Below are 26,605 nucleotides of genomic sequence, written 5' to 3'. Positions count from 1 at the left end.
GCACTGGAAGTATTCCATACTTAGGGATGGAGACATGGTCACCTGGTCACCGTTACTGGCAGTACCCAGTGCCAGCACACTCAAGTAAGTAGGCAGTCTGCATACTTCACCACATAGAGACTGATATTACTGCATCGGGAACTGGAATCATTGAATCCACTCAATATTCAGTCATTAATTAGTTATTTGTTAGTAATTCATGAATTAATTATTAATTAGTCATTAATTCAACCACCTACTGTGTTCAAGGCACTGGGCTAGGCCCTGGGGATGTGAATACAAAACAAACAAAACCAGGAGAATCATAGCATTCCGAGCTGGAAGGGACCTTAGTAATTATATGGCTCAACTCCCTCCTTCTACAGAGGAGGAAACTGAGATCTGCCCATGGTCTTATGTAGGATTCTATAACTAGACCTGGAAGGAATCTCAGAGGCCATCTAGTTCCTCATTTTACAGAATAGAAAACTGAGGCACAGGGAGCAGAAGGGACTTGTCCAAGGTCATACAACTAGTAAGTAGCAGAGGCAGGATTCGAGCTCAGGCCCTCAGATTCCACTATCTGTGTATCCACCCTCACCCTTTTCGTCACTCAGGCCCATTCTTTGGTGGATTTCATCTGAGTCCCCTAAACAAGTGTCCTTCAGTTTATGAAGTAGATATGTTACTGAAAAAATGTTCATACAGCACATTTTGGTCTCTTGAGGCATATGTGGAATGTGCTAGGGAAATTCAGTTTAAAAAACCATTTGGTTCCTTGAGTAAACAGAGTAAGCATGTCCTGCATGATTGGAATATTGAGGTCAGTCTTTCTTAAGGTAGGGCCTATCAGCAACATTCATTTCAATATGTGGTTCATAGACTTAGAGCTGGAAGGGACCCTTAGACATTATCAATTCTAACACCCTCATTTTGCAGATGAGGAAACTGGGCCAGGAGAGGGTAAGTGACTTGCACTTACCCTCACACAGCTAGTCTATGAGTTGGGATTCCAATGCAAGTCTTCTAGTCTCCCAGGCCAGATCTCTCTCTGCTCTACCATGCTGCTTTTCATTCAAAGGACCATGGGCTGCCAATGTCATCATTCATTTTCGTGCTCTGACTCTCAGCTGATTTGGCCTTGCTTAGGTAGACAGAGACTGACAGCTTGGGTCTACAGACTCACAGATCTAAGAGCTAGAAAGGACCTCAAAGGAACATCTACTCTAGCTCTTGGCCTTTGGACAAGTTGGGCATGTCTTCCATTTCTAAGTCATTTGCTCGATGAGACAACTGAGGGAGAAGAAGGGAGGTGCTTTGCCTAGGGTCTCATAGCTAGTAAGGGTCAAAAATGGAACTTGAACCCAGGTTTCTCTCACTCTAATGCTAGCTCTCCATCTACTACACCATACTGCCTCTCATGATATGAACCATACCTTGGATTGATAGAGTGTCTTATTTCCAAAATGCTTTTATTTCCAGGACATCCCTCTGTGCTTTTTATCCATTGGGCCATTCGATCCCCATGACTATAGGACACCCTAGGGTACTCCTGGGAAACTGATGTATGTGTGTGTGTATGTCCTCCTCCTTTCCCTATCTAGCCGTGTGGAGATCTCTGGAGGCTACTATGAATACATTGATGTCAGCAGCTGCCAGGATATCATCCATCTCTACCACCTGCTGTGGTCGGCCACCATCTTGAATATAGTAGGACTCTTCTTGGGAATCATCACTGCAGCCATTCTTGGAAGCTTTAAAGATATGGTAAGGAGAGAAGAGGGAGTCCTGGGGCACAAAACATCCTGCTTGTAGTGCCCTGAGGGGAGGGGGAGAGAATGAGATCCAAAGTTTGGAAACCAGGTAAATCTACTTTGAGTACATAATGTTTTGAATGGAATGGAGGAAGGGAAGCAGAGAGAGAGAGAGACAGAGAAAGAGAGAGATGCAGCATGATATCATTTAAAGAATCTTGGCCTCAGAGTTAGGATACTAGTCTGTATAGGATATCTCTGAAAGTATGAAGGGGAGATAGTGGTACAGAAATGGAGTGGTTGACTTCTCTGGCACATTCATGACATAAAAAAGAGATTGATAACTCTTAGTCGAATGTGTATTGTCTCCCCCTCCTCTAACATAAGTTCCCTGAGGGCAGGGACTATCTCTTTTGTACTTCTCTTTCTGGCACTTAAAACAGCTCCTTCCTATGTACTTGGGAAGCATTTAATAAATGCTTTGTCATTCATTCTCCATTCATTCATTCGTGGCATGCTCCTCGGGTGCCATCTGAGGCCCTCTTCTGGTTGCCTTCTTCTTGAGATGCTCCAGTTTGTGAGAATCCTTGAGAGTTGCCATCCAGAACTCAACTGGCCAATCCCATGTAGTGTTCTGTCTCTGACAAGGAGCTGAAGGCTTATTGGGCTCCCCTGGCATTCATTTTGCCTCCCGTTGGTCACCTGACTTGGTTCATTTCTCCACTCCATCTGGCTGCTTTCTCATCAGCCAGCTTACCACGTGGTCTTTCCATTGCCCTTTGGGTCAGATACAACTTTGATTCTTGTGAGACTGTGATATTCCAAGAGTTGACACCATTCAACACTCCTTGGAGGAAGATTTCTGTTGAAAAGTTAGGTCTTTGTCTTGGGGAATAGGATCATTTCTCAAATGCAATTCAGCCCACCGTTCTCCTGCCTGTTTACTATTGAGCCCAGATGACTGTCCATCTGCAGGGCCACCTAAGCTCCATTACTAGAAGCAGATAATCAAGCCCTGATGGATGGATGTATGAGCATTTATTAACCATTGTATGCCAGGCACAATGCTAAGTGGTAGAGGGAGGGAAGTGAGGGAGACAAAGGGAAGAGAGGAAAAGAGAGGAATATCTGTGATTTCCCAGGTGAGGAAATTCCCTCCATCAATGCAAGTTGGCACCTCTCTGTCAGGAGGTTATAGCGTATTTCCCATGATAACATAGTACACAGTGTCTCCTGTCCTAAATGCTAGAGAGAAGAGTGAAGGGGTAGCCTTTCTGCCTCCTATGGGCACACTAATTATATAAACGCTGACTTCTGTTTTTCTCCAATGGAATTGCCCGATTCCCAAAATCCTTTAGTGACTGGAAATATTGGTCACTTGGATTCCTTTGGGATTTCTCCCCCTCCCCCCCAGTTTTGTCCCAGAGTTTGCCCAGAGAAAGGTTTCTTTTTGTTAGTGAAAGGTTGGCTTTTGGCAAACCTTCAGAGCAGGCCCAGCAGGGGCCTCCCTTTCCTCATCTTTTTTCCACCTTGGGTGCCTCCTTCCTTCCCCCACCCCAGGCCATTGGTGCCCTGATCCTCACACAAACCTGCCTTGCTTATCTGTCATTTATACCTAGCTCTGAATGACCCCTCCCCCCAACCTTCCCCCCATTCCACAGCTGCACATTCCCAGACTTCCCAGCTGGGGTGCTAGAGGGCTTAGTTGTCTAAGAAAGGAATTGCAGGTCTCTGTGAACTGTGGGGAGTGGGGGATAGGGCAGTTAATGAGGCTTTCCTTTGACTCACACACCCTCTATTCCCCCAAGGCCCCCAAGGATATTTGGGCAGGATATTAGTGGTGGAATTGTGTTAGTGGAGGGGTGCCCACCACCTGCTGCTGCCTCTAAAGCAGATGAATATCACAGTTCTGCATCTACCCTCCCTCCCAATACTTCTTTCATTTTCTGGAAAGCCAAATGGATGATGGGAGGAAACTGCTTTGTGTCGACTCTGGAGGAACAAAAAGAGGAAATTTTTATCACCTGTGGTCATGCAGGTGAAGGATTCTTGCAAAGATTTGGCTCTTGGGGTGGGGCTCCCCATGGGAGACCTGGGGAGAGCAGAGGAGCCTAGGTAGGATCCAGAGTTCCTGGATTACTGTGTATTTCCATCGAGGGGGAGCTGCATGGCTATTTTTAGGGGAGCGGTTCTCCATGTCAGAGGAGCCTAGTATGCTAAGTGAGAAGGAATCTTAGACTATCTCTCTAGTCATAGGAGCATAGATTTAGAACCAGAAAGGATCGTGGAGACCATCAAGTCCTGACTCCAAATTTTACAGGGTGGAAAACTGAGTCCTAGATAGGTGATGTGATGAATCTAATCTGGTGCCCTGACCAGAGACAAGACTTAAATTCAAACCCAGAACCTCAGACTCCAAGTCAGTCCCAATTGTGTGATTACACCAGGCTTCCTCTTAGAAAGGCCATGAATTATTCTAAGTGGGTACCCATCTTGAATCATCTTTATTCTGTCCTGCCACTAGGTACCCATGATTACTTTAAAGTGTGGGTGAAAGTGCCAGCCTTACTTATAAAGGATGATACACTCTCTCTCTTGACCTGAGGTGCCTGCAATTAGATGTCAGTCTACAAGCATTTATTAAGTATTATTACATTCCAGGCATTGTGCTAAGTCCTGGGGATATAAAGAAAGGCAAAAACACAGACCCTGTCCTCGAGGATTTTCCATTTTACTTTGGCAGTCAACTCATCAGTAACTGATATACACAGATACACAATAACAAGATCTATACAGAGTAGGTGGAAGGTGATCTTGGAGGGAAGGCATTGGGGAGGGGTGGGAGATGGAATTGGAGAAAGCACAGGAGGTAGGATTCCAGTTGAGTCTTAAAGGGGAAACTGGGAGGCCAAAGTGAGGAGGTAGAACATTCCAGGCATGGGGGAGAAAGCCAGTGTGACTAGATCATAGACCAGTAAGAGGAATAAATTGTAATGTGGGGAAAGGGAAGAAAAGTGAATGAGCATTTATTAAACATCTCTTAGGTTCCAAACACTGTGCTAAATGCTTTACAAATATGTCATTTGATCCTCAGTGATGATTGTCAAGGTAGGGAAGGGGTGAGAGGGTGAAGAAAAAAGCTCAGCATTCATTGCTTTGGGCAAATGCAGTCAGGTGTCCTGGCCCAGTAAGTCATGTCTTAATGCGGGGACTTTTTACTTTTTTGGGGTCCTAGACACCTTGGACAGTCTGGGGAAGCCCTTCTCAGAATCACGGTTCTAAAGGCATCAAATAAAAGTATAGAGTCAATGATGTTGAATTTCACTTAGACTATTTTTTAAAACAAGGTCATGAAACTCAGATTAAGAAGCTGTACCTAAGTGAGAACAAATGCCTTGACAAGATCCCTTTGGAAGGATGCTTGTGTGACAGTGGGGAAAACCTTGGTTCTGGGATTACAGGAAGTGGGTTTCAATCCCACTTCCGACAATTACTACTGTGTGGCCTTAGGCAGGAAATTCCCTTCCTCTCCTTGGGCCTCAGTTTGCTTTTCTGTAAAATGAGGGAGTCAGACTGGAAGGAGTCAGATGGATTTGGAGCTCTTTCAGCTCTGGATCTAGGAATCTGTCAACAGGAGACAAGTGGGAAGTAGTGAGCCCCTCGAGAAGGAAGGAGAGGGCACTAAAGAGGGTTCAGAGGATGAGGTGAAAAGGGGTAGTAGGGAGCACAGAAGACATAGCACCCCTGGCAGAGGGGATGGCATATGAGAAGAACCAGCAGCAAAGGAGCATGGGAATATGGGCAGCCCTTCTTTGGTTTCCATTTGTACTCCAGTCTTCTGCATTTCCTTGGCCTTTGACCTTTGAGGGAAAGGGTTTGTAGAGGAGATAGGCAAAAAGACATTCAGGGAAAGGGGGATTCCTTGAGAGAAATTCATCATCTTTGATTTCATCAAAGGATTTTTGCTTCCAAATACTACTTTTGTAGCTGGAACTGGGAAATGGGGAGTGGAGGAAAACAAGGAAGAAAGCAAAGAATGGCCAAGCAGTAACAGAGATAGAATCAGAGATCAAGCGACTAGATGAGGAGAGCTCTGTGACTGTTGGCAAGTCTCTTACCCGCCTGAGCCTCAGTTTCTTTTGCTGTAAAACAAAAAAGTCGACCTAGTCAACCATAGAATTTAGAGCTATGAAAGACTTTGTAGATCACCTAGTCCAACCTCCTCATTTTAGGTGATCATTAAGATCTTTTCCATCCAGGTGTGTGCTGGTAAATGTTTAACAACTGGCTGTCCGGGAGGAAAAATGTATACAGGGCATGTTTTTACATTTAATCTACATTACTAATGTTTTCCCTATCACTTTCTCAGACCTAGACAATCAACAGAACAATAAATCAAGCCCTGATTTGTAGCATTTGCCAATTTCTAAAGCATATATGCTCACACCGAAAATTGAACAATCAGCTTTCAGGAGCCAGTTTGAGCTGACTTCAGCATAACTTTGCTTCCAGCTCTAAATGCCACAATCTCCTGATTGTAAAATATAAGATGGTAGTCATGGTTTCAAAGGAAGGACTTGACTCACTTTGATCACTGTACCAAAAATAAGAAAAAACTAAAGACACTATTGAATTCTGGTGAAGGAAAACCTTGAACTGAGAAGGATACTGTTTGGAGAGGCAGATCCCACCCTGCTAAGAAGGGAGCCAAAGACAGGGCAGCCAATCAGTAGAAAATGAAAATAGCTAATCTCAGGTTAGAAATAGCCAAGAGTATTAAATGATAGCCCTAGATAGGAAAAGGCATTAATAGGATTTTTTCACCCCCCAAAGCATTCTTTTTATTGCCTTTATTATCTTTTTTTCAAAAAGAACTGGACTTTTAAAGAATCAGCAAATCATCTAACCCAACCCCTTCCTTCTCTATCTGGCTAAACTAGGCCCCGAAGGTTACCCAGCAAGGTAGTGGCTGAGTCAGGACTCACACCCAGGTCCCCAAACTCCTAGGCATGTGTTCTTTCCATAACATCATGGTGCCCCTTGTCTACATGGTTTTTAGAAAACAAAACCACTCTCTAGCCCATTCAACTTTGCACAAGGATAATTTATGGATTGTTTGGTCTTTTTTAAACAGACTCCTACAATTCCGGCAATGAATTGTTCAGTGGAAAGTACCCATCCGAGGGTCTCTTACTACTCGCGGCCTCAGATAACACCGTACAATACTTACTGTCATAGTACGCCCCATCTGCCGCCCTATTCGGCTTACGACTTTCAGGTATGTTTCATTAGGAAATGCCTCCTTTCTTTCTTTCCTTCCTTCCTTCTTTCTTTCCTTTCTTCTTCCCCTTTCCCCTTTCCCCTCTTTTCCTGTCCTTTCCCCTTTCCCTTCTCCCCTCCTTTCCTTTCCTTCCCTTTCCTCCCCTTTCTCCTTTTCTTTCTTTTCCTTTCCTTTCCTTCCCTTTCCTTCTCTTTCCTTCCCTTTCCTTCCCCTTTCCCCTTTCCTTTCCTTCCCTTTGCCCTTTCCCTTTTCCTTTCCTTCCCTTTCCTCCTCTTTCTCCTTTCCTTTCCTTCTCTTTACTTTAATTTCCCCTTTCCCCTCCTTTCCTTTCCTTTCTGTTCCTTACCTTCCTTTCCCTTTCCTTTCTTCTCCCTCTCTCTGTTCCTTCCCTTCCCTCCCTTTCTTTTCCTCTCCTCTTCACCCTTTTTCTTAATAATCACTCTAAAAGATGTGTGTTTTTCTCTTTGTGTTTGACATGATATTCATTTCCAGATAGATTCCCCCTACTCTCATCAATCCTCCTTTTTTGGTTGAGCCTCAGGATGGCTAGAGTGACATAGACAAGGTATCCCCAGCCACATGCCCCTGCAGCACCTCTGTGGATAAAGAAAGACCTCAGGACCTTGCATTGCCCTAGTTTGTGTCACTCTGACTAAAATGGCGGGAAACTGATATTCTTCTAATTGGGTTAACATTGGCATCCCCTGGCTTGGGGAATTCAGCTGTGCTTCCTGAGAATGGTTTTTAACAATGAGCATGGGGGATGGACAGCAGCTGAAATAGTCATGTGCAAGAGACCTCAAGGTGGTCAGTGTCCCTAGATCACTGAGTATGCAGGCATGGAGCATAAGGTATAAGAAGACTGGAAAGGGGGCCAGATAATGAAGGGCTTTCAATGCCAAAGGATTTTACATTCAATACTGGAAGTAATAGAGAGTCAACAAAAGTTCTTTGGGGATGGGGAAAAGGGTGACATGGTCAGACCTGCACTTTAGAAAGATCACTTTGATGACCGAGAGGAGGAAGGACTGGAGTGGGGAGAGACTTGAGACAGAGAAACCATTGCAGCTGGTGCAATAATGTAGGAGTGGGGTGATGAGGGTCTGCACCAGGAAGGTGGCTGTGTCAGAGGAGAGAAGGGGGCATACACCAGAGATGTTACAAAGGTGGAAATGACAAGATGACACAAGATTAGATATGGGGAGTGAGGGTTAGTGAGGAATCCAACGTGACTCTTAGCTAATGGGCGTGAGGGACTAGGAGAATGGTATTGTCCTTCTACAGAAGGTAGAAGCAGGGGGTTTTAGGGGTAAAGATAATGAGTTCTGTTTTAAACATGTTGAGTTGAAGATGTCTATTGAACATCCACTTTGAGATCTCTGGTTGGCAGGTGGAGATGGAAATCAGAAAGGTAGTAGACTAAAACAGCAGTCTCAGTTTATCTTTCATTTGAAAGTGCTGAGTTACTAAACCAATTCAAAACATCATTCAAAAGAAACAAGATAGGTAAAAGGGGAGGGGAGAGTCAGGGAGTGGGTAAAGAAGTATTGTATATTAAAGTATATTTATGTGAAGAAATCAGAAACTGGGGGAGAGGGAATGGAGAGGAAAGCAGAGCATGACTGAACAGTCCCCTAGATTTGGGGAAAACAAATTTCAAAAGGTTTGGAAAAAAGATACACAGGATCCCATGGAAACTTTATACAGAAATTCAGCCCAGGGAGGTTGGGAAATGCTTGAAGGGAATTCTGATGATCCAAAGGGGAACATTTCAACAAGAAGGAAAAATGAGATTTGTCTGAAGAGGCAGATGTGGCTGCCTAGGGAACTCACTAACCAAATTAGTTTTTATAAAAGATCTGTACAAAAGATAGATGTAAGTCTGAGGAACACAGGATGAGTATAAGGGCTGTAAAAAATGAGGTTAGGAGTGCTGAATCTAAGGACAGCAACTCCATTTCCAAGCAACAGCCTTAGAAAGGAAAGACCCAGAGAAGGGACTTGGCTGCTGCTTGGGGTAGAAGAAACAAAACTGACTAATTCTTACTTTGCTCCTGTTTTCCCTGCCAAGGAGAATGATCCTTGTGCTAGAAATGCCAAAACAAAAATGGCTAAGATGGAATTGATACCCAAGGTAAATAAGGGAACCTCTAGCTGATCCTCAATGAGTTCAAGTCACCAGGCCGAAAGGATGAAAGAATGGGAGGACATGATCACTAAGCCACTATTATTGATATTTTTTCTGTTATATTTTTATTAAATTATTTTATTTGTCTTCAATGTTCTACAATCACTTCCATATATCTTAGATTTTTTCCCCTCCCTCCCTCTCCTTCTCCCCTACCTTCCTACTTCCTCCCTGAGATGGCATACAATTCTCATAGGTTCTACACATATATTCCTATTAAACACCCCTTCACCTTAGTCATGTTACATAGAAGAATTAAAAGGAATAGGAGAAATCATAAAACAAAACAAAACATAATACAAAAGAAAATGGTCTGCTTCATTCTGTGATCCAATTCCATAGTTCTTTCTCTGGATGTGGAAGGCATTTTGCCTCAAGAGTCCATTGGGAATTTTTTAAGTCCTTGCATTGCAATGAAGTACTAAGTCTACCAAAACAATTCCTCGCACACTGTGGTTGTTGCTGTGTACAAAGTTCTCCTGGTTCTGCTCTTTTCACTCAGCATCAGTTCATATAAGTCTTTCCGGGCCTCTCTGAAGTCTTCCTGTTCATCATTTCCTATAGCACAATAGTATTCCATTACATTCATATACCACAACTTGTTCAACCATTCCCCAATGGATGTGCATCTCCTTGATTTCCAGTTTTTGGCCATCACAAAGAGAGGTGCTATAAATATTTTTGTATGTGTGGGACCCTTTCCCATTTCTATGATCTCTTTGGGATACAGTCCTAGAAGCAGTATTGCTGGGTCAAAGGGTATGCACATTTTTGTAGTCCTTTGGGCATAGTTCCAAATTGCTCTCCAGAATGGTTGGATCAGCTCACAGCTCTACCAATAATGAATTAATGTTCCAATTCTCCCACATCTTCTCCAACATTTATCATCTTCCTGTTTTGTCATGTTAGCCAATCTGATAGGTATGATGTGGTACCTCAGAGTTGTTTTGATTTACATCTCTCTAATCAGTAGTCATTTAGAGCATTTTTATATGTCTATAGATAGCTTTAATTTCTTCCACTGGAAGCTGCCTATTCATATCTTTTGACCATTTATCAATTGGGGAATGACTTGTACTCTTGTACCTTTGACTCAGTTCTCTATATATTTTAGAAATGAGGCCTTTATCACAGGCACTAGTTGCAAAAGTTCTTTCCCAGTTTTCTGCTTCCCTCCTAATCTTGGTTGCATTGGGTTTGTTTGTGCAAAACCTTTTCAATTTAATGTAATCAAAATTATCCATTTTCCACTTCATAATGTTCTCTGTCTCTTGTTTGGTCAAAAAATTCTCCATTCTCCATAAAGCTGACAAGTACACTATTCCTTGCTCCCGTAATTTGTTTAAAGTATCAGTCTTTATAGCTAGATTATGTATCCATTTGGACTTTATTCTTGTGTGCGGTGTCAGGCATTGGTCTATGCCCAGTTTCCACCACACTGTTATCCAGTTTTCCCAGCAACTTTTGTCAGACAGTGAGTTCTTATCCCAGAAGCTGGGGTCCTTGGGTTTATCAGACAGTAGATTGCTATATTCATTGACTACTGTGTCTTGAGTACCTAATCTATCCCATGGATCTATCCCTCTGTTTCTTAGCCAGTACCAAGTGGTTTTGATAATTGCTGCTTTACAATACGATTTGATATCTAGTAGGGCTAGGCCACCTTCCCTAGCATTTCTTTTCATTAGTTCCCTTGATATTCTGGACCTTTTATTTTTCCAGATGAATTTTGATATTATTTTTTCTAGCTCTAGAAAATAATTATCTGGTAGTTTGATTGGTATGGCACTGAATAAGTAAATTGATTTAGGTAGAATTGTCATTTTTATTATATTAGTTCGTCTACTCACGAGCAACTGATTTTTTTCCACTTACTTACATCCAACTTTATTTGTGCAAAAGGTGTTTTGTATCAATTTTATTGGTTTTTTTCATAAAACCAAGTCAGTTTTATTTATTAGTTCAATAGTTTTCTTAATTTCAATTTTGTTCATCTCTCCTTTGGTTTTCAGTATTTCTAATTTGGTATTGGGGGCTTTCAATTTGTTCTTTTTTGAGCTTTTTCAGTTGCATGCCCAAGTCATTGATCTCCTCTTTCTCCATTTTATTCATGTAGGCAGTTAAAGATATAAAACTTCCCCTAAGAACTGCTTTTGCAGTATCCCATAAGATTTGGTAGGTGGTCTCATTGTTGTCATTCTCTTGAATGAAGTTGTTGATTGTTTCTATGATTTGTTGTGTAACCCACTCATTCTTTAGGATTAGATTATTTAGTTTCCAATTAATTTTTGGTTTATCTTTCCATTGCCTTTTATTACATATAATTTTTATTGCATCATGATCTGAGAAGGATGCATTGACTGTCTCTTCCTTTCTGCACTGCATTGTGAGGTTTTTATGGTCTAGTACATGGTCAATTTTTGTATATGTGCTATGTACTGCTGAAAAAAATGTATATTCCTTTCTATCCTCATTCAGTTTTCTCCAGAGATCTATCATATCTACCTTATTCAGAGTTTTATTCACTTCCTTAACTTCTTTCTTGTTTATTTTGAGGTTAGATTTATCAAGTTCAGAGAGGGGGAGGTTATTAGTGATATTTTCAAGACTGTGGAGAAAGGGAGAAGTACCATGGGTCTGAAGAAAGTCATTGACCCACTTTTCAAAAAAAAGAAGAGACCAGAGTAGGTACACTACAGGTCAGTGAGCTTAACATTTATTCATGGCAAAATCTAGAATGGATTCTTAAAGATATGGTTACTGAACATCTAGCAAAGAAAGCAATGATTATAACGAGTCAGAGGGGCTTCATCGAGAGTGGTCTATGCCTGGCTAACCTCATTCCTTTTGACAGGGTTGCTTAACTAGCAACTCAAAGGAATGCAATGAATACAGTTTACCTGGGCTTTAGCAAAGAGTTTGATAAAGACTCTCCTGGGGTTCTGGTAGCAAATGAGGAGAGATGGAGATTAGACAGTAATCCAGGTAAATGGTTTTGGAGCTGCTTGGATGGCTGGGCTCAAAGAAGAGTTGTTAATGATTTGCTCTGACCCTGGCAGGTGTGTGGTATACTGCCTGGGAAATCTGGGCTGTTGAATATTTTTATCACTGACTTGGCTAAAGGCACAGATAGCGCACGTCACTTTTGAAGATAATACAAAGCTAGGAGGGTCAGCTCACACACTGGATGATGAGTTAGGATCCAAAGAGATCTCAACAGGCTAGCACACTGGGCTAAAGAAAATGAAATTCACTAGGGGCAAATGGAAAGTTTTACATTTTGATTCAAAAAAATTTTTTAAAAAATTACAAGTACAGGGAGAAACCTGGTTAGACGGTAGCTGATAGCACAGTGGATAGAGAACTGGGCCTGGAGTCAGGAATACCTGTGTTGTTCAAATCTGGCCTCAGATACTCACTAGCTATGTGGCCCTGGATGAGTCACTTAAGCTCTGCCTCAACTATAAAATGGGGATAATAATAGCACCTACCTCCCAGGGTTGTTGTGAGAATCAAAGGAGATAATATTTCTTAAAAGCACTTGGAACAGTACTTGGCGCATAGTAGGTGTCATGCAAATTCTTATTCCCTTCTCTTTCCCTATTTGTGTGTTGTCTGTCAACACATAAACAAATTGAATGTCAATTTCTTGAGGGAAGGGACTGTTTCTGCCTTTATTAGTATCTCTAGCACTTAGTACAATGCCTAGCATATGATAGGTGCTGTATAAATGCTTCTTTTCCCTTCCCTTCCCAGTTTTCCTGGAGCTCAGTACATATCAGTTGTTGTTCAGTCATTTTTCAGACCCCATTTGGAGTTTTCTTGGCAGAAATCTTGGAGTGGTTTGCTATTTCCAACTCATGTTACAAAGGAGGAAATTGAGGCAAACAGGGTGAAGTGACTTGCCCAGAGTCACACAGCTTGTAAGTGTCTGAGGTCAGATTGGAACTCAGGAAGAGGAGTCTTCTTGACTCCAGATTTGAGGCAGGGAGACCAACCAGCAGGCTATTGCAATAGTCTAGGCAAACAGGAGAGGAGTCCGTAGATTTTCTGATCTTCCTACTTTTCCTTCCCCTATGTTTGCTATTTTGGTGGAGTTAGTCTCATTGAAAGTCAGACTGGGTGCCCCTGAACAATTATTTCTAGATTCATTCATTCATTCCCTCATTCATTCAACAAAAATGTATCAAGTACCAGCTCACAATACCACACCAGGCCTCAGGCTGACACAGAGATTTACAGACAGCACCACCTCCCACCTGGTCAGAGTTTTGCCCTGGCCAAAGCTGGTTCCAAATGTTACTGCATTATAAATATATTCTGACCAAATGCCGCATGATGTTGTGAACATGCCATTAGAATGTCAATTATCTCAGCACCCACTTGTGACATTTATAACACTGCTCCTATAGAATTAGTCACCCCTTTTATATTATTTCCCTTGACATATTTTGATAAAAATCAATGCACTCTGTGAGAGGAATAGGAAATCTATAATAGATGAAGATGAAAATTCCTGACAAGTTGATTTGTTTCTTTGGATAAAGAACCTTCGAAGAACAGTGTAGAAATGCTTTGGGGACCTTATTTCAGCTTGAAATAAAATAAATTGCTTTTAGTTTCCTCCTCTGTCAAGTGGGAGAGGGGGTAGCCTAGAGAGCGTCTGAGGACCCTTCCAGGCTCTAGTGCTAGGATCCTATATGTGACCTTGGTGAAGTCCTTTCCCTTCCCTGGGCCTCAGTTTCCTCCTCTGTAAAATGAAGGGGTTAGACTAGAGCACCTCTGAGGTCAGCAAGCAGACCCTAACTCGTGGGCATATTATCTAGCAAGTAATATCTGGTGTTTTTTTCATTCACAAATGGAGGATGGTACTTGCAGTTACAATGATAAACATATCTGTATAGGATAGGCAACAAACAAGGAATGTAGTAGAGGAAGGGAAGAAAGGAGAGATGGAAGGAAAAAGCATTCAAGTAGAGACAGTTCTTGTCCTCAAGGAGTTTATATTTTGCCTCCTTTTGTTTTAAATTTTTTCCCAATTGTTTAAGCATTTACTTTTCCCACTCTGGCCCTCTCCATCAAATACAGAGCTGATGTTCTAATGAGGGATACCACTCCACAGGAGAGTTGGTGACTAAGGAGAGGAGGGGAGGTTATATTATGAAGGACTCTGAACACTGAACAGAGGATTTTATATTTGATCATGGAGGTGATAGGAGGCCACTGAAAGTGATTGAATGGGGGGGGGGGTGTCAGCCCTGTGCTTTAGGAGGATCAATTTGGCAGCTGAGTGGAGGATAGATTTGAGGCAGGTGAACCCACCAGCAGGTGTGGGGTGAGGACCCTGCACCAGGGTGGTGGAAATGTCAGAGGTGAAAAGGTGGTGTATATAAAGAATATTATGTAGGTAAAGTCGACAGGACTTAGCAAGTAATTGGGATGAGAGAGAGGGGAGATGGGAAAGAGAGTGAGGAGAATGTCCCATAGGTGATGAGGTCCTAAATCAGGGTGGGGAACCTGTGGCCTCGAGGCCTCATGTGGCCTTCTAGGTCCTCAAGTCCTTTGACTTAACAGGACCACACTTGAGGGCTTAGAGGGCCGCATGAGGCCTCAAGGCCTGCAGATTCCCCACGCTTGGACTCAGTTATGCTGGTAGTTGGGTGAGTAGGGAGAATCAGATGCGAAAAGCGTTGTGGAAGTAGAAGCAACAAGATTTGACACCTTACTGGATGAGGGAGGTGAGTGAGAGCAAGGAAGTGAAGATGACCCTGAGGGTGGGAGCCTGGAAGGATGGTGGTGTCCATGATGGAAATAGGAAAGTTTGGAAAAGAGGTGATTGTGGAGGGGCCTCAGACGCTCTCTAGGCTACCCCCTCTCCCACTTGACAGAGGAGGAAACTAAAAGCAATTTATTTTATTTCAAGCTGAAATAAGGTCCCCAAAGCATTTCTACACTGTTCTTCGAAGGTTCTTTATCCAAAGAAACAAATCAACTTGTCAGGAATTTTCATCTTCATCTATTATAGATTTCCTATTCCTCTCACAGAGTGCATTGATTTTTATCAAAATATGTCAAGGGAAATAATATAAAAGGGGTGACTAATTCTATAGGAGCAGTGTTATAAATGTCACAAGTGGGTGCTGAGATAATTGACATTCTAATGGCATGTTCACAACATCATGCGGCATTTGGTCAGAATATATATGAATTTTGTATATATTGAACTTGAGAGAGCTCTGGCACTTATGTTGGAAATGTCCAATTAGGAATTGGTCAAGTGAGACTGAATCTCATAGGGGAAACTGAGACTGAATATAGATCTGTCTAGAGATAATTATGAAACCCAGGAGAACTTATAAGGTCACTGAGAGAACATAGAAAGAAGAGTCTGGGGTCTAGGAGAGCCCCTTGGGGAAGACCTATAGTTAGAGGGTAGGATGTGGAGGATGAGCCAGCAAAGGAAGACTGAACAGGAGAGGTCAGAGAGGTAGGAGGAGAACCAGGAGCAAGCAATGTCATGGAAAACTGGAAAGGACAAAGTATCTAAGAGGTGAGGGTGGGTGGTCAGCAGTGTCAGATGAAGCAGATAGGTTAAGGAGTATCAGGACTGAGAAAAGATCATCAGATCTGGCAAATCAGAAATCATTGGTAACTTTGGAGAGAGCAGTTTCAGTTGAGTGGTGAGGTTGGAAGTCAAATCAGAAGCTGTGTGACTTTGGTCCAGTTAACTGCCCCGCTCTGGACCCCTGTTTCCTCCTCGTAGAAACAAAGGCAGATGTTCTAAGGGTCCTTCGTAATCTAAATTCCTTATTATTTGTGAAGGTCCCTTCTAGCTCAAAGGCCTTTGAAGCGAATGATTGCTAACGTTTATACAGTGCTTAGCATGTGCCAGGCACCATGCTGGCTCATCTATAATTTTTATCTCAAAAGAACCCTGGGAAGTAGATGCTATGGTCCCCATTTTTACAGAAGAGGAGTCAGGCAATTAGAGGTTAAGTGATTTGGCCACCAAGGTCACACATCTAGTAAGGATCTGAGGTTGGATTTGAACTCAGGTCTTTCTGACTCCAGGCCCAGACTCTGTTCACAGTGCCATTTAGTTTCCTCTAAATAAGGTTAAAGAAGCAGCAGTCAATACAAGAGACTTCACTTTTTATAATATAAGATAGCAAGTATAGGCAGCTAGGTAGAGCCATGGATAGAGCACCAGATCTGGAGTCAGGAAGACCTGAGTTCAAATCTGGCCTCAAACATTTGCTAGCTGTATGACACTGGGACAGTCAAATAACCCTTTATTTGCCTCAGTTTCCTCATCTGTAAAACTGGGATAATAGTAGTACCTACTTCCTAGGGTTATTGTGAGTATCAAATGAGATAAAAATTGTAAAGCACGTAGCACAGTTCTTGGCACATAGCACTCTATGTTAACTGTTATTAATAAGAACAATGAATTGTGAGGATGAAATGAGATAATGCATGTAAATTACTTTGCAGACCCTAAATGAGATGGAAATGTGAGCTTATTGTTAGAAGTTCACATGTAGTAGGTATTTGGTGTAGTAAACAGAGGGCTGGCCTTGCAGTTGGGAAGCCCTGGGTTCATATGTGGTCTCTGCCCCATACCAGCCATGTTCTCCCCAGCCCTCGTATTGAAGGTAGTCAGCCACAGAGCCCAAACCTGCTCTTCTGGAGTCATTGCTGAGGGGAGAGCAGGAAGCTGAGAGGTATAAGCTTCTGTTTGAGGAAGATCTCTACCTAAGTCTTTGAAAACAGATCTTCTTTCTTCCTCCCATTTGAGAGGTAGTATCCCAGAAAGAACGTTGGATTTGGAAATATAAGAGGACCCAAGTTTAAAACCTGATTCCATATCTAGTGACTTTCTGAGCCTCAGTTTCATCAGATAAAAATTAAGGGGTTGGAATGGATGATTTCCAAGATCCCTTCCATTTTGAAATCCTCGAACCCTCCCTCTCTTCTAAACAGAGGGGCATGGGACGACCAAGGACAAAAGGCTGTGCACACTGTCAGATGTGGGCATGTTCTGGTTCAGGCCTTCTTAAACTTTTTCCACTAGAGATTCCTTTATGCATTTTGGCAATGTTAGTTGGCATTGTGTGGCATAATGGCATGCATAGTGCAAAGTGCACATGCTTTGTGTTCAGAACCAAAGCTGCAGTGAAGTTGTGCAATGCAACATGGGCAGATGCTGATGGAAACACCTCAGATTCGTTATGTGTTTAATTTTGCATTAATCTTTTGTCGTTGTGTTTTTAGAAACCTTTTACTTTTGCAAAATTTTTCTTGACCCCATGGAGCCATGACCCACAGTTTAAGAAATGCTGGTTTAGGGTAGTTTGCTTAGTTTTTCTTTATTACAAAGAGAGTTCACTCTGGAAGGGAAGATGTATGTTTTTCCAGAATTCCCTGTGATATAAAGACAAAAGGCAAAAAAACCTGTTGGCTTGTTTTTGACAGAAAAGAGCTCATATGAACATTTCTCTTGAGTATCCAAGCTCAGCTTTCTTTCAGTGTTCTCAGTATAGTTTTACCAGGTAATAGTAACTGACATTTAAAAAACCTTTCAAGTTTGCAAAGAAAACATTATTTTATCCTTTATTTCTCTTTGTAAATGCTTTCTCTCGGGGTCACAGATTTACAGCTGGAAGGGACCACACAGGCCATCTACTCCAACCCTTTCATTTTACAGAGGAGGAAAGCCCAGGGAGAGGACTTGCCCAAGGTCACACATAGGATCTGAGCTCTAGAGCTGGAAGGGACTTCAGAGACTATCTAGTCCAACTTCCTCATTTTACAGAGGAGGAAGCTGAGGTCCAGAGAGGTTAAGAGACTTGCCCAAGGCTACACAGCTAGTAAGTGATAGAGCCAGGATTAGAACCCAGTGTCTCTGACTCCAAAGGAGTTAGCATCCTTCCTACCACACTACACTCCTACATTTACTGTCATTTCCCAAGGACTCCCTGAAGCCCCCACCATTGAACCAAATTGTAACAAGTACAGTCAAGCAAAAGAAATCAATACCTCAGCAATGTCTGAAAATATCTGCCTCATTCCATAACTGTGGCCCATCGACTCTGTACCTAGAGATGGGAAACACGGTTGCCTTCCAGTCTTCAGAAGTTGAGATTGGTCGGGTTAGGTTCTAAAGTCTCCCAGAATTAGTGAGAATTCTGAACCTTTTAATATTGATCTCCTTTATGTTATAATAGTCATCACGAAAATAGTTCTGATTCTGCTTACTTCCCTCTCCATCTGTTCATAGAAATCTCCCCAAGTTCCTCTGAGTTTCTTTATATCTGCCAATTCTTATACAGCAGTCTTTCATTATATTCGTAAGTCAGGCAGTGTGATATGTGAAAAGAAAATAAAAGTACAGAATCTGGAGTTAACAGCCCCGGGTTCAAATCCCCTCTCTGACTATTATTATCTGTATGACCTTGGGTAAGTTATAGACAAGAAAGAACTGGAAGAGACTTCATCTGAAAAATGAGAGGATTTCAACTGGATGGCTCGTCTCTGAGATTCCTTACAATTCTAAATCTAGGATCCAGCGGTGTGATCTTTGGCAAGTCATTTCCTGGGCTTTAATTTTAATGTCCTCATCTAGAAAATGAAGGGGTTGTAAATGATTTCTGAGGGCCCTTCTAGTTCTTGATTTTGGATCCTATGAACTTGTTCAACTGTTCCCCAATCAGAAGGCACCCCTGCTTTTCCTTCTAGTCCTTTATGATTGCCAGTATTGCCGCTATGAACATGGTATCATCCTGTGTAGTTTTACTAAAGGAAATAGCAGTCTTTACCTGGAGAAAGCTGAAAGGGCAGAGGAGGATCTGCTTCCATTCCCAGATAAATAAAAAACTGTTAGAAGAATTCCAGATCTGTCTGTGAAACCAACAGAAGTGCCATCCCACTAACCCTGCCTCCCTGTTGCCAGCCATGGTCCATTGCATTTAATTACATACTAGCCCCACTTATAGTCAGAGGATGTATCTTTTTAATGTTCATCTTGTGTCCTGCCAATGGGCTGTTACCTTGCAAGGAGATTATGTGACTTTTAGTCAGGCACTTTTTGTCTTGCCCCCAAGTGTTGGAACAAAAGACAAGGGTGGAAGAGAGAGGCTATGTTCATCTACCAACTGTCAGAATCCCAAGTGGTAGCCCCTCATACTGGAAATATTACTCTTCCAAGTGGAGTCAAGTCAGCAAGCATTTATTAAGTGCCTGCTATGTGCCAGGCACCAGGACTGAGCACTAGAGATACAAAGAAAGTCAAAACCCAGTCCCTGATCTTGAGAAGGGGCAGCTTGGGGGTACAGTGGACAGAGTGGGAGGGCTAGAATCAGGAAGACCTGAGTTCAAATCCAGTCTCAGATCCCTTAGCTGTATGACCCTGGCCAAGTCACATGACCACTGCTTGCCTTGGTTTCCTCATCTGTAAAATGGGCATGATAATAGCACTTACTTTTCAGGGTTGTTATGAGGATCATATGAGATAATTATAAAGCACTTAGCGTAGCACATAGTAAATGCTATAGAAATATTCCTGTTATTATTAAGGGGCTCACAGTCTAATCTGGAAACACAATTATGTACAAATAGGATACAGACAGAATAAACTGAAGATAATCTCAGAGGGAAGGCTTTATTATTAAGGGGAATCAGGAAAAACTTATAGAAGATAGGAGCTTAGCTGAGGCTTGAAAGAAGCCAGAAGACTATAGATAAGGAGGCAGAGAATTCCAGGCACAGGGGACAGCCAGTGTTGGGAGATGGTACATCACAAGCAATGAGGAATATTTCCAAGGGTTGATTTGTTGAGCATTTGGAAAGGGAAGCAGTGATTACAAAGCAATAAAATAGCTTCATCGAGGGCAAGTCATTCCAGACTGACTTCATCCTTTTTTCCTTTGCAGATCTGAGTATAGTTAGGTGGATTGATGAGATCCAAAAGTAACCTTTAGTACATCAGTGATTTCCCCTTGAAGTGAACCCTCTAATGGAACAGCCCAGGGATCTATTATAGGTCCTAAATTGATCAACATTTTTATCGATGATTTGGCTTGTCACATTTGTAGATGCTGTGAAATAGGAAAGATGAGGATGATGAGGATGAGGATGAGGATGATGATGACGACGACGACTCCCTCCCAGGGTTGTTGTAAGGATCAGATAAGATAAATTATATAAGTTGGTTTGCAAAACTTAAAGTTCTAAAGAAATATTGGCTATTATTACTAGAATCAGAGCGGTGTCCTCAACAAAGTAAGGCTGTTTGGAGAAGGCAGGACAGGGGTGAGGGAGATGTTTAAGGCAAAATAGGAGTTCTGTTTTAGATCTTCTGAATTTGAGATCCCAGGTGGCAGGGGTTATCAGGCAGTTGGAGATTCAGAACTAGAGCTCAAGGAGGGACAGATAACAATAGCTAGTGTTTGCATCATGCATTAAAGTTCACAAAGTTTTTTTACAAATATTCTTATAATTTGCAGATTTTATTTATAGCATTATTATTATTATATTTGCATATGTTATTAGATGTAAATATACAATATATTTGCAGTGTTATAGATATTATGTCTTTTGATCCTCACAACGACCCAGGGAAGTAGGCCTATTATTAACCTTATTTTACATATAAGAAAACTGAGGTTCAGAGAATGGACTTGCCCAGGGTCACCCAGTTAGTGAAGGTGTGAAGCAGGATTCAAACCCATGTCTTTCAAACCAAACTGTAGGTACTGTGAGCCTTAGCTGCCTGCAGAGCTGGTTATATAGATTTCAGAGTTATTTGCAGAGAGAGAATGATAGAGCTCATGGAAACTGATGACTTCATCCCCAGAGAGATCAGGAGAGAAAGTAGAGAGGAGCAAAGAACAGAGCCCTGGGGTATACGCACACATGGGGGTGGTGTGGGGAGGAGTGCAATCGAGGATGGATCTGTGGAAGTAACCTAGAAAGACCAGTCTAACCGGCAGGAGGAAGCCAGCCAAGGGGAGAGTACCTTGAGGGAGAGGTCAGGGTCAAACAGAGCAGAAATCAGGAAAGGATAAAGACTGAGAAAAGGCAATAAAGAAATCATTGGGGAATTTGCAGAGAACTTCTTGATTGTGGAGGCAGCTCTTTCTAGACAGCTGTGAAAGGGAGGAGAGTCGTAATGGACATGGGAGCTGTTGCTCATAGCTTCATGTCAGTTATACATTTGCTAAGCCTGCCATCTGGGCCTTTGTGATGTAAGCCATCACTTAAAATTTTAAACAGCATAGAGTCAGACATAGATCCCTGGGGCATTCCACTGGAGACCTGTCATTTTGGTCTATTGTTCGGATCTGGCTTGTCAGCCAGTTCCAAATCCTTCTGATTGTATTGTCGTCTGGATCAGTGGTTACCAAGTGGGTGCAGGGACCCCTGGTGGGCCATGGCCTGACCCTAAGGGGTCAGAGTATGGGAAGACAGGTTGCATTCTACCTGCTGTGCCAACCCAACCCTTAATCTTCACCACTTTCTTCACTTCATCTCCTCCTTTGGAACCAGGTGTTGGCCCCTTAGGGGCTAAAACCTAAATTAACTGCTACCCACAGCAGCTCACAGGTGCCACTGGGAAAATCCTGGCCCTCAGATCATCTTGTAGCTATGGCGACATTCTTCAGAGGCTGGGCTTTGCCACTGACGTGCAATAACATGTAAGAGCTAGACGTCTCCCCTCCTCCTCCCCCATTTTATTATGAGTGGGAAAGTCATCCAGAATGGATGGCTTATGATCTGGAATGCAAATCTTAGTACATTATCTCTCCCCACACACACCTCCCCTGCCCAAACCTCACCCACCTTCCAAATGTCTGCATTACAGTCAAGAGGGCTACCATCCTTTCACTTGTCCAGGTTCTCACAACCTCGGCATCATCTTGTATGTCTCACTTTCCCATGCCCCCAACATCCATATAACCCATCTTGTCAGGTGCCAGATCTTGTCATTTCTGCCTTAACGCCTTTAACATCTGTATCCCCACCACCACCACCATCATCACTGCTCACCAGGACTGTTGAAATGGCCTCCTAACTGCTTCTCTGCCACAAGTCTCTCCTCTTTCCAATCCATCAACTACACAGCTACCACAGTGATTTTCCTTAAAGTTCAGGTCTAATCATATTACTCCCTTATTTGACAAATTCCAGGGACTCACTACTGATTCTAGGATCAAATATTATTTCATCTTTATCGCCTCCTTTTCTATTTTTGTGCATATTTTCTAAATGTACACAATGATTAGTATACTAGTATACATACACATAAGTTATAAGTAAGTTAATATACATATATGGAGGTCACAAGCTCGATAATGTTTCACTGATTTAGGTATGTGATCAAAAAAGTATGGAGTTCACTCCAGTGAGCTCTGCATTTTTTCTCTACAAAATCTACATTTTTTGCACCAGAGCAGTGTGAGATACTTTATCAGACTTTGGTAAAAGTTAGATAATCTCTATTACTCCTCTGATCTGCTCTTTTTAGTAACCCAGTACAAAAATGGAAATGAGGTTAGTCTGGCATGAGCTGCTCTTAATGAAACCCTGCTGGCTTTTTGTAGTCACTGCTTCCTTTTCTAGGTGTTCTCTAACCATCCTTTTAATGACATGTTCTCAGATTTTCCCAGGAGTGGAAATCAAGATCATTGGCCCCTAGTTTGCAGACTCTGTTCTCTTTCCTTGTTAAAAAATTGCAATATTTTCCCTCCTCCCATCCTGCTTACCAGTACCAGTCCGGTCTTCACCATATTTTGAATGTCACATCTGCCAGGATGTAAGTCATTTAGGCCCATTGGCTTGAAGTCATCCTGGACAGCTATATGCCTTCTTCCTATTCAGCCCCCATGTCAGCCTCCCAACCCAAAGATCATTCTTCTTGGTAGAGAAAAAAAGAAGCAAAATAAAAATTAAGCAACTCAGCCTCCTCTCTGTTCTTCCCATGATCCCATATCTCCCTTCTTCCATCTTCCTTCTCTTTCTGACAACTGCTAGTTGTTAGAATCATTTGCCTTTATGTCTCTAGAATTTAATTCTTGATGAGACTTTCTCAACTTTTCTGAGCTGACTTCCCAATTAGAATTTTTTTAGTCCATGGGATCTTACCTCAGCCCTCTGAAAATTGCTTTCTTAAAAAATCAGTTAGAGTTTACAATTGACAGGCAACAAATACCTCTGCTGCCAGGCCAAAGTTGTATACCTTAAGAGAGGTACAAAGTGCTCCATGGATTGTGGCAAGGGAGATGTTGTGTCTGCTTGTAAAAAATTTTTTCCCAGTTTTCTGCTTCCCTTCTAATCTTGGTTGCATTGACTTTGTTTGTGCAAAAACTTTTCAATTTAATGTAATCCAAATTATCCATTTTGCATTTCACAATGTTATCATTCTCTTGTTTGGTTATAAATTCCTCCATTTTCTTTTTGTGTGCTTGGAGATGATCACAAAAGTCTTTGGGAAGAAGGGAGAACAGCCTTGAGAGATGGGTAGGCTTCAACAGGCAGGAATTGAAGGGGGTGGAGGGGGAACAGGAAATTCCAGAAAGAGGAAAGAGTGTGACAGCCTTTCAGGAGGTGGGAACAGGGTACAGCTAATGGTCTGGTTTGTTGAACATACAGAACATGCAAGAGAATTTTAAGATATCAGGTTGGAAAAGCAGAATTGAGCCAGATTTTGAAAGGCCTTCAATGCCAGGCTGAATTTTGACTTAGTTCTGAAATAAGAGGCAAAACCGATAAAGTGCTTTACAATTTGCAGAGAACTTTACATGCCTTAAGCTTATTTAATTGCCTCATCAACCCTGTGAGACAGGTAGTTCAAGCATTAGTAGCCTCATTTTGCAGGTAAGGAAACTGAGGCTCAGAAAGGTTCAATGATGAATCCATAGTCACATGGCTAATAACAGTGTTGAACTCTGGCCTTCCTGCTCCCGGGACCAGCACTATCCACTACACCTCTCTGTAGGTAATCAGGATCTACTGAAGGTTTCTGAGCAGGGCAGTGATGTGGTTGGTTACAGGCTTTCAGGGCCCTACCTCTCCTTCCTTACTCCTCTAATTGAGTTAGGATTTTTTTTTCCCAAGTAATTATTCCAAATTATTCTCGTAGTGAGCGGGGTGGGGGTGTTTAGGGGGCCAGGTGGGGGAAGGAAAGGGAAGGCAGGAAGGAGGGAGAAGCTGGGCTCTAGGCTTCCTCCCAGTGTGATACAATTTGGGGCCCCCTCAGGCCACCACTGAGGAGGAGCAGGAAGGACTAGGCTGACTGGCCCCAGCAGTAGGCGATTTCGATGGCCTTTCATGGCCTGTGGTGTGCTGGGAAAAATCAAAGGCCTGGCCTCTCCAACTGCCCATCCCATTAATAAGAGTAGACTCGGGCTGGGACCAAAATGCACCGGTCTGCTCTCCAGCTGGAACAAAGCTACATGGTCTCCAAGGTGTCAGCTGTTGCTAGGCAACCACATGCTAATGCCTGGGTTCATCTTTAACCCCTGCCTCTCCCTTCTCCATCACTTCAGACAGACATATGCATGTACATACATATACACTCCTATGCTCAGATGCTCTCTCTCCCTCTCTCTCTCACACACACACACACACACACACACACACACACACTCACATAGACACACAACATGAACTCATACACTCCCACACACTGAAACCCACACTTACAATACATGTATGCTCTCACACTGACACACATTCACACGTTTTTACATTCATGCACATTGTGTCCTCACAAACACACACACACACTTACACATACTTTGTGAGACACATACATAATACAGCCACACATGCTCACATATTCCCACACAATCTACTCACATGCACGTTCTCACATACATGCTCACATATACACACACTTGACATACATAGTCTTATAATACTCTCAACACACATCCACATAAGCTTGTTCATCTATACGCATTTACAGCTAACATGTACTCACTGACACACACTTTCACATATATACACTTAATATACACTCACATGCACTGACCTACTTACACATCCTTACACGCCTTTAAAGCTACATGCTCACACACATACATACAACTTATACAATACACATCTCTCACACAGTACACACATACATACCCCCACACCCTCAGAGATTATATGTTTACACATACATGCATGCTCTCACACTCAGGCTCACATTTCCACCTACACTCATACTTACACTCACATTTACACACCTCATACACATATTCTCACACATACACACTCATACATGTTCTAACACCCTCATGCACACACACACACACACACACTCTCTCATGTGTACTCACAAACATCCCCACATTCTCATACATACACATATGCACTCACATACATACATTCTAAACACTCACATTCTGACACACTAATGTAAACATGTTCTCACACACATTCACATAACACACACCCTCACACATCTAGTCATATGCATGCTTTCACAGTCACTTCCTTATACACGCTCAGACAAAACACAAACACACACACATGCCCCTTCACATGTCTACACACACTCTGACACACATAATGCTCACACATATACACACCCTGACACGGTAGTCTTGCACATACTCAGATGCTTATAAATACACTCTCACAATATACAAGATTACATACACAAATTCTTTAGCATATACATACACACTCATACACATATATGGTCACATTCATAAACATACAAATACAAATACTAATATACATACATTCTCTCACATACACAGACACACATATATACACATACTGACATATGCACACATACACACATGCTCTCAAACACACATATTTACATATACACACTCTCTCACAGACATATGCTCACTCATACACACACATAATCATACATATACTTATGCTCAGTCATACTCACACACACCCACACTCACACATACATTTGTGCAGACATGCTTTCTCACACATACACACTCATACACTCATGCTTTCACATACACAGTCCCCTCACACACATCCATGTTCACACATATACATGCTCTCATACATACACAATACATATTCACACACTTACACACATGCTCACATACACATACTCTCACATTCATGGTCACACTTTAAACATTACCTGCTCACACACATATGACCTCTCTCACATGCTGTCACATTCATCCACATACACATGATCTCACATACACTTTTACATATACACACATACATTCTCTCACACACATTCTTACATACATACTGTCATAGTCCCTCACACTCATACACATGCTCTCATACACACACACACACACACACGCTCTCACAAATGTGCATGCTCTCATCTACTCATACAATCACACACATATTCAACACATGCTCACACACATTCACCTCGCGCGTGCACACAGTCTCACATACACGTGGTCACACACATAC

At 42.3% G+C, this 26,605-nt stretch overlaps 1 protein-coding gene across 3 annotated transcripts in view; it reads left to right on the top strand.

The window, feature by feature from the left end:
* Positions 1 to 26,605, top strand: part of TMEM255A (transmembrane protein 255A) — a 93,452-nt gene that overhangs the window by 59,456 nt on the left and 7,391 nt on the right. For all 3 annotated transcript variants that reach the window (XM_072626614.1, XM_072626612.1, XM_072626613.1), the window contains 2 exons: positions 1,584 to 1,746; positions 6,868 to 7,011. In XM_072626614.1, coding sequence (XP_072482715.1) covers positions 1,584 to 1,746; positions 6,868 to 7,011 — 307 coding nt within the window. The remainder of the gene's footprint in view (positions 1 to 1,583; positions 1,747 to 6,867; positions 7,012 to 26,605) is intronic.

The sequence above is a fragment of the Notamacropus eugenii genome, chromosome X, assembly GCF_028372415.1.
Source record: "Notamacropus eugenii isolate mMacEug1 chromosome X, mMacEug1.pri_v2, whole genome shotgun sequence".
Classification (NCBI taxonomy): domain Eukaryota; kingdom Metazoa; phylum Chordata; class Mammalia; order Diprotodontia; family Macropodidae; genus Notamacropus; species Notamacropus eugenii.
This window is presented reverse-complemented; position numbering and strand designations above follow the sequence as displayed.